This window comes from Hyalella azteca, unplaced genomic scaffold (genome assembly GCF_000764305.2).
Source record: "Hyalella azteca isolate HAZT.00-mixed unplaced genomic scaffold, Hazt_2.0.2 contig14873, whole genome shotgun sequence".
Taxonomy (NCBI): domain Eukaryota; kingdom Metazoa; phylum Arthropoda; class Malacostraca; order Amphipoda; family Hyalellidae; genus Hyalella; species Hyalella azteca.
In genome coordinates, this window is record NW_025944744.1 from 1 (window position 1) to 9,075 (window position 9,075).

Sequence of the window (9,075 nt, forward strand, 5' to 3'; positions counted from 1 at the left end):
AAAGAAAACCTCACCTTCGACGCGACGGCCACTGGTAAGACAAACATTTTAGTTCAATTTCGCGGGGGTATCCCGCGAAATAGGTTCGAATTTCGGGGCACTGAACCAGAGTGGGACGTCGGATGACTACACGACTGGCTGGACAGACGGAGTGCAATAATCCTGCTTACATAACAATAATGCCCCACACCTGAGACCCGCAGTTTGGTACCAAGATCTATGTCATAGATCGTCCAAGGGACGATGATGAGGCTGCCATGAACAACTTCAGACTGGCGAGAAAACTCTTTGTGAGCACAATAAGCATGCACGTCGGCCATCTCCTGAATAAATTAGGCAGTAAATCAGGAACGCAACTCGCAAAAATCTAAACTACACTAAAGCAAACATTTATACTATGTTGACGAGAAATAACTGCCTAACTATGACTCTTTGGCTCCGAAATATGGTTATCCTCATCCGAGACTAAGGGATCCGGTCCACTGGAATGACTTCAACAGAACCCCAATATAAAGACACTTGCATTTTAACTGCGTTCACTGTATATTATAGCTAGAAAAGTTATGCCCGACCATTATTTGCATCTGCAACGAAAATTTCGAGCTTTCCCTCTAAAGTGAACAAGTTTTTTTAACGGTTTAGAAGTAGAAAAACAAATTCCGAAACTAAACGCTTACTAAAGCAATAATCAAATGTTTCCCATATTATTGATAAAAAGATTTAAAAAATGAGTGAAACTGACTTCAATGTTGAGACCAGACCCTCAGTTGAATTGCACACAACTTATAATGCAAAGTGATGAAGAACATAATTAAGTCACATGAAATTGCAACATTCGTGTCGCCAACATCCCACCAGGATCAATCCACAATAGTCACAACAATTGAAGCCCATCGCGGTGAGAGACGCGCAAACTCATCATTATGTAAACTCATCGACAAAAAGAACACACTAAGAGAACAATTGAAGAAAACCATACATATTCTATTCTGCTCTTGCAATAGACAAGAGAAACAACACAAAAATACTGAAGTGACTGGCAATCACAGAGATTCAACTTAACTCAGCAAGTAAAGATAAAGATGGCACGATTGTCCTCATTGACTCAGGTGAAATTAGGGAAAAATCTTCGATTAGGAATTTCTCCCTGGTTACTGAGGATAAAAATGACCGGTTAGCAGCTGAGACTACGCAAAATCTACAATGTATTCTATCAATAATTAAGTAGGGCAATCAATAATGGCAGAAATTACAAATGCGGATGTACCCAGCTATGAACATAAATTTTTCAGGTCTCGAGTTAAATCCAAACACATTTTGGTGTACCGGAATTATTGATAAAAAATTAAGAAGTGCCAATCGCCTATGCAGCGCTTCCATCTTAACACAGCCCGCCACCACCTCATTAAGCCACATGTAATCAGGCCCGCCACCGTCTCAATACGCCACATGTAGCCAGGCCCGCCACCGTCTCAATGCGCTACATGTAGCCAGGCCCGCCACCGTCTCAATACGCCACATGTAGCCAGGCCCGCCACCGTCTCAATGCGCTACATGTAGCCAGGCNGCCAGGCCCGCCACCGTCTCAATACGCTACATGTAGCCAGGCCCGCCACCGTCTCAATGCGCTACATGTAGCCAGGCCCGCCACCGTCTCAATACGCTACATGTAGCCAGGCCCGCCACCGTCTCAATGCGCTACATGTAGCCAGGCCCGCCACCGCCTCAATATGCTACATGTAGTCAGGCCCGCCACCGCCTCAATGCGCTACATGTAGCCAGGCCCGCCACCGCCTCAATACGCTACATGTAGCCAGGCCCGCCACCGCCTCAATGCGCTACATGTAGCGAGGCTCGATACCGCCTCAATACGCTACATGTAGTCGGGTCTAACATTGGCTCTGTTCAGAATTCTGTAGCTGAAAAGAGAAGTCCTATGACAAAAGCGGGTTGATAATGGATGGATGTTGCCTGGCTCTTCTGTTTCTGCCGAGGACGACCCTGTGATGTCGTCCAGGGAGGCGCTATTATGGGACGATGCGGGCAGAGGCGGTGAGAAGTTACGAGGAGCCGACGCAGCGTGCAGGAACGAGAAGTTGTGCGAGAGATCGTCGTCGCTGGATGGGTCCGATAAAGTCTCCGACAGTAGCTGCAACAAAACACACATCAAGAATTTAAAAGCAAACAAAAACGGAGTAAATGAAGTATACTTTCATTGAAAATTGTTTGGAGATCATCTCGATTACCAGCTAAATACTTGAAGATGTTTTTAAAACTCGTCTTGGTGCTGGTCACGGAAACGTTTTATATGAGACTATACGTCGAATTTACTTGGCATTTTCTCTGCTTTTGAACAGTTGACATAATCCTGAACTGCAGTAAAGAATAAAACAAGACTGCATTGCGTGTGCGGCTATTTTATTTTTATGCAATCCACGTCAATTAATCTGACGGAATTGTAAACAAATATTGTTAACAAGCCAGTTCAAAGTTGTGTATACTGGACATGCACGCTCTACTATACATTTCTAAGCGTCGCAACATGATTCAAGTCAGCATAAAATAGCATATTTTAAAAGGAATATAAGATATGATATGCAATTAACGAACCGGTGCGCCATTGGTCCCTTGTCCCCAAGCGGGAGATTGCTGCTGCGAGGGGGCCTTCACCCTGAAGAAGATCACCATGAGCAGCGTCGGCACGAACTCCCACAGGAATAACACAGTCACCAGCATGAAGTATGCACTGCGACTGTCGCTCAGCAGGTCAACCTGAGTCACAAACTGGTAGCTGAATACAATGGTTATAATGGTTTAAATTTTTACCATTACCTGAATAAGTATCTGCCTCTACTTCAAGAGCTTTGCAACTAATATAGAAGACATTTGCAGCAACTGCAAAATTTGAATCCAGTGACATAATTTCAAAATCGAATTTTATATATGACACCTTTATAAGTGTCTGCCACACACAATTGTAAGTGTCATTTATCCAGAAATAATGGCTGAGACCTGGTCAGTATCGAGCACGAAATTGACGGTTGGCACGAGAGCGAGCACGTTGATCACGGTGCGGCACAAGAAGAGGAACACGAGCAACACGCACACCAGCACCGCTCCAAATTGCGTCAAGTTCTGCACACAATCAGCAGAAATAAACTTCGATAAACTGCACAAAACTTCTTCAATAAAATAAAATAAACCTATTGATATTAATCATCTAGAGCACTTATAATAATATCAATAGATCATTTTAAATTAGGTTTAACAATGAACAGTGTTTACAACCTGAGCAGAAATCTTTCTAAGCTTAGGGTTGAAATCATATGTGTCAATCAACGACCGCACCTCAGTCTCGAGCAGCAGTCTGGCTTCAGCGGTGTTGGCGACCTTGACGGTGACGTAAGCCAGGGCGCTCGCCACCAGCATGAACGCCGCGCCGTTGAGCAGCACGCGCAGGTGCACTACGTACACCGTCAGTAGGGGCAGCCCAGCTGGGCTTGCTGAACACAGTAAGCATTTCAATGTTTTTAATTCATCGCTACTTTGTAAATTAGTAGAACAATAACAAGTAATTTTTTTTTAATTCCAACATTATTATTTCCTGAAATATAATCTATCAATTGCGAGTTTACGTAGGAATTTTAATAGGTTGCACAACATGAAAAATAGGAAGACAAATTTTGGTGAACAAAATCGCGTATTGAGTTACAATTAACCTAAAATGGTACAAGGAGGCGCTCTTCAGAGGTACTATTGAGGGCTCAAAGTCATCAGGACATTCCTGATACATGGTTCATATACGACTTTTACGGCCACACCCTGAAATCGGCAGCAGAGGGGGCCTTGAGGGGCAGTCTATTGATTTAAGTCTTGAAAGAAAAACTAGTGTCAATATTTGACTCTTTAAACAGGGTAATTCTAGAAACTATTCAAGAATTGCCAAGTCGCTGTTTAGTCACCCAGTTCATAAATATGGATTACTCTGGCTCACATATAGATGAAAGGAATAAATGAAGAGTCACTTACGCTGTTGCTCAGAATCTTCTTGCCATTTAATGACGGCAGAGCTGCCGAAATTCAGGCACAACACGAATATGTTTAGCGCCAGCAGCACATATGAAGGCCACCACCATTCACTGTAAATAATTTTTACAGCCAAGTTTGAATTTCTCATTAGTTTTTATCGTTATCAAATTGTCAGACATATCAAATATTAGTAACAATATGATAAACTGCAAGCAAATTTATGGAAACTCTTGAATCTTTAAGGAAATTTTTGGTGTCTAAATAATCTAAGGTGAACAATATGCTGCAAATATATAGCTTCTTACTTCATTTCCCGGGGATGAAAGTTCTGGTGTGAACTGCGATGAATCTATAAGAAAGTGAAAATAAATTCATGATATACAAACAACAAATTTTGCACTCAGTTTTTAAAATAGGGAAATACATACAAGGTAAATAATACAATGGAAATCCACAGTCATGAAAAACTAGTTTGGGCTATTTTTGATTTACGTACCTATATTTGGTTTCCTAATTAGCTATTTAAGAACCCAAGGAAAACATTCTTAACTGACTTAGATTTAGCAGCCTCCCATCTTAAAATTAGCATTTTTACAAATTTATGCAACAAATAGTGGAGTAAAAGAAATAAATAAAATTGTAGTTTTATTACTTTAGTTTCCTACTAGTAGTATGAGATTGATTTTTTCAAAGAGAAATTCCAAATAGAAACAAATAAACCCCTACAGAAATTATTTCAAGCATGAAATGACAAGTACTAAATATGATCAACTAATACTAGAGACCAGATTTAATGTCAATATTAGAAGCTTTTATCTACTTATCAATCAAGACAAATAATCCTTGATAATTTATCTCACCAATGAAACATGAACAATGAAAAAAAATGGTTTGCAAGCACAGCACCTGATAGAAGTAGGCAACCATGAGGCAGAGGCACGTGAACTGCAGGTACAAGGGCAAGGAATAGAGCAGAAAATAGCTCAAGAAGCCCACACGACGGCTCAGAACCCTTGGCTCAGAGTTGCCTCCCAAACCTGCACAATTATAGTAATTGATTATTACAGTGATTAAACCATTCTGGAGAATAAGAGGTCATTGCATCTGGGGAGTCATGGTAAGGCTGCTTTCTAATAAGTCTGAATGAAAAGAGATAGATTAAAATTCCTTCAATGCATTAGTGTTACTGGACAATTCCATTAAAAAGTCTTGGAGTTAGGATCCACAGACATTCATAAATATGTGGTATCTGTAACTAAAATAAAGACATCATCTCAGCACCAATTTTGGGCTCACCATTGTTAGGAACAAGTAAAATATATTGGGGATGTAGGAAATGTTCATGGTGGTTCTTGGTACAAAATTTCCACAGAACAAGCCTGGACCAAATGAGTAATTATAATGAAATAATACCTAGTTAAATAAACAGCAGTATTTCCCTGTCAACCACAAGTAAAAATTAAGCATCTACAACATTGTTATATACATAAGTATGACATTAAAGATAATAATTTTTTTTTTTCAAACGCCTTATCGCCATTGTACACTAGTTCATTATGTTACATTATGATGTACTAGTATACAAACAGTATATATACATGAAAATATATGGATGTTTTTAAGGGAAAGTAAGTGGCAAATTAAACATCATTGAACTACAGCTTACTGGCTTATCCCATGTAACAATGAATTTTATAATCCTAAGTGGAAAATATAATGGAAAAGACAGAATTCTTTGTATTATTTGATTTCCCAAGTTTTCTTAGCTTGCTAAAACTTGAAACAAAAAAATTTGAATTTTGAGGAAATGAATAGAATATGGGAAACATTGGACAGAGCTGATCTATATAGTTTTTGTCATGTAGATTATTTATGAAGACCCGATTGTTTCCTTTACTCTTAACATGAACTATTCTGTTGATCTTCTAAGTAATTGCCATACTAAGATGTGGTACCAGTGTTTGTATATAGCTTGTATATGTAATGATTTTTGAAATATTTCACTTTAATAACATCAAAGGAGAAGAACAGCAATAAATTACATGCTTATTCTCATATTGCCATGCAGCAAATCTAAACAATGATAGAACAATAATACAAAGGCAAAAGTGTACCAATTAAGAATTGTGCTGTTGCCATGAGGCAAATACAATAATTTACACCCTGGTTTTTCAACTGGTACACCCTGGTTTTTCACATTCAAGGTTTTTGCCATTCTTAATTATACGGTCATCTGCTTGCAAGTTATTTTTGAATGCCTTGCTTATGGTATTTATCTTAAAACTTTACAACTTTTACAAATTACTCCAATTGATTACTTCAGTTCTTATGTTAGCTTTCTCTTTGCAAAGTCTTACTAATTTCATTCCAAATAGTACATTTTGTCTGTTTTGGTTTTCCCATTTCTTGCTTGCTGCACGCAACAAGCTTGTTATCATTCAATAATCTAGCAGAGTGTTTTATTGCATCAGCCTTAATACCAAATTTCCCTCTAGAAATATGATTGTTATCTAGCCAGACAGGTTATTATTTTTTTATTTGTTTTGCAGTTCACTAATGATGCAATAACTGGTAACCCTGTCCAAGCTCCCTATCCCTAAACTCAACTCCAGAAAAATAAATTAGCTTAAACACATAATGCACTGCTCCACATTATACTTGACACTTGAACATTTCACTTTTATTTCACTCTTTGCACTGTATTTTTATACAATTTACCATGTAAAATATCAGTCTTCTGTCTTGACTAGATAGAAGTGTTGTTGCCAAACCAAACGTGAAGTAGGTAACACAGTTACCTTGCCCTCATAATGAGACATGTGCCCCAGCAACAGTGTAAAAAAAAAGCATGAATAAAAATAGCATGAATAAAAATAGCATGAATAAAAATAGCATGAATAAAAATAGCATGAATAAAAATAGCATGAATAAAAACAGCACGAATAAAATAGCATGAATAAAAATCAAGTTCTCACAAATAAATTCATGGATGGGAAACTCAACCAGAATACTCTCCTAATAGCAGTCTTGAGCACATATAAATACTCACTTTTTGATTCTTCATGCTCCAGCATAGCATAATAAGAGAATAGCGTGATCCGCAATATGCACCACGCTATTGAAGCATAGAGAACATATGTTCGGTAGCACCTGAAACGGACAACAATAATCAGGAGTGATAAAACAGCTGCAACCTAATTTAGGTTAATCTATCTTTAAAATCAAGTCCTTCCAAAGAATTGAAATTCTCTCTAGTGTCTACATTTATTTATTTTGTAATAGATTTTTTATTATCTGGATAAGTATAGCTAGTAACCTAAACATCAGTCAATACCATACAAAATATATTAATTACTTTTTATTCCAAAACATTATTCTCAGACACAATAAACAGCTTTGTAATAACAACAAAAAGAATAAAATAAATGAATGATACATCCTTGGTGCACCTATAACTGACTGAGAATTTGAAATGAAACACATTTAACATTGAAAGACTTTTAAATAAATTATTATCATTAGAATAAATGCATTACAAATGTAGATATACTGGCTAATAAAGTTAATCAAATTTTGTCCGATCAATTTTCAGGTGACTAATTTCCACGTAATGTATTGCGTAAAATAGTTTTATACACAAATTATAGAAGATACAGACAAGGAGCGCAAGTAATTCAAAGATCATCTGATGATTAGGTAAATTTTTAAATACATTTTTCAATTGCAGGACTGAAATAGGTGAAAGTTGAGAAAATTAGTTAATAATTTCCTAAAACAGCCAAAATTGGCTGTTCTATTTAACAACTTTGACCAGAATTTTCTTACCATCGCTTGTAGCTGTAGTGCATGACCATCCATAGCTGTGCATAAATGTAAGTGAAGAGAAGGCCATACAAGCACAAAGACACATAAGTAAGGGGCCGCCTGATTGCCAGGAGGTTATCTTCAGTGTTGGTATCCAGGGCATAAGAAAGAGCAGCTAAGCTCTGCCCTGCCATTTCAGCACTTGATGTTCAATTAATCATATGCAATCATATTTAATATGCCTAAGAATTAAATACAATTTATTAATAATAAAAAATTCACAGGAACAAATTAAAACCTAAAATCAACTAATTAAGGATAAATCAATTTAAAATAACCATTCCAATTTTGGCTTGCCTGTTTAAAATCTTTAGAGGATAAGAAGTAGGTGAGTCATCTAATCATTCAAGCTGCCAATAATGTCAGAAAAATAGAACAAACATATGATTTGCAGTTTCCAACAGGGCCAATGATGGTACACTGGGATGCATGGTATTGACAGAACAAGTGAGTGCAAGCAACTGCTGTTTACCACCTCATTGATGACGGGCAACTTAAAGACAGACTCCAGTTGATGTGTGTTGGTACCACTGCCAGCAACACAGGCCCAGAAGTCAGTACCTTACAGCAATAGCAGCTGCAGAAGTCACTTATTAGTTTAGCATGCAGGATCAAGTTCTTGAATTGATTATATATAGCTACTGTTTTCAATCTATTAATGTGATATTCTGGTGGTCCAAGTATCAAGCAGCTTGATTGCTCCTTACAAGCATGCAGTCAAATAGACAAATCAGAACCTGAAAGTAGTGCAATGATGAAACAATTTCAGCCATCCTGAAACCAGAAACTGAATCTATCATTGAATAATGCCAAAACCAGCTTCAGATAATACAGTCAAGAGATGACTACATAGAATTGCTGTCAAATGGGGTAATAACAGATACTTTTCTAGTTTTTGTTGATGACTTCTTACCATGAAACATTTCATTAACAAGTGTAGGCTCAGTTAAAAGGTCTTTGTGAGAACTACTATCAAATGGGGTAATAAGGGATGGTTTTGAATGTTTTTTGTTAATAACTTTTTACCATGAAACATTTCATAAACAAGTTTAGGCTCATTTTATAGCTCATTGCGAGGGCTATCAAATGGCATCTTTTAAAAAAGTCCATATGCTATTTGTAAGGTGCCAGATGGAAATAAAAATGTCCCGAATTACCCCTGGGAACAGGGTAATCTGGGAC

The 9,075-nt window shown here is 37.6% G+C and overlaps 1 protein-coding gene across 1 annotated transcript; it reads right to left on the bottom strand.

The window, feature by feature from the left end:
• Positions 1-1,573: 1,573 nt before the first annotated feature.
• Positions 1,574-8,092, bottom strand: LOC108675635 (G protein-coupled receptor 137Ba). The gene is made up of 9 exons (XM_018163665.2): positions 7,855-8,092; positions 7,079-7,179; positions 4,936-5,066; positions 4,335-4,378; positions 4,030-4,139; positions 3,349-3,503; positions 3,013-3,135; positions 2,611-2,772; positions 1,574-2,149 (listed from the first exon to the last, which is right to left on the bottom strand). Exons 1-9 carry the CDS (start codon positions 8,025-8,027, stop codon positions 1,874-1,876), a joined length of 1,275 nt encoding a protein of 424 aa, XP_018019154.1. The 5' UTR covers positions 8,028-8,092; the 3' UTR covers positions 1,574-1,873.
• Positions 8,093-9,075: the final 983 nt, after the last annotated feature.

Coding starts and splice junctions, on each gene's coding strand:
- LOC108675635 (XM_018163665.2), bottom strand. CDS start 8,027: ATGGCAGGGCAGAGCTTAGCTGCTCTTTCTTATGCCCTGGATACCAAC. Junction 5,067..7,078: donor GGAGCATGAAGAATCAAAAA/GTGAGTATTTAT, acceptor ATAATTGTGCAG/GTTTGGGAGGCAACTCTGAG. Junction 4,140..4,334: donor TTTCATCCCCGGGAAATGAA/GTAAGAAGCTAT, acceptor AATTATTTACAG/TGAATGGTGGTGGCCTTCAT.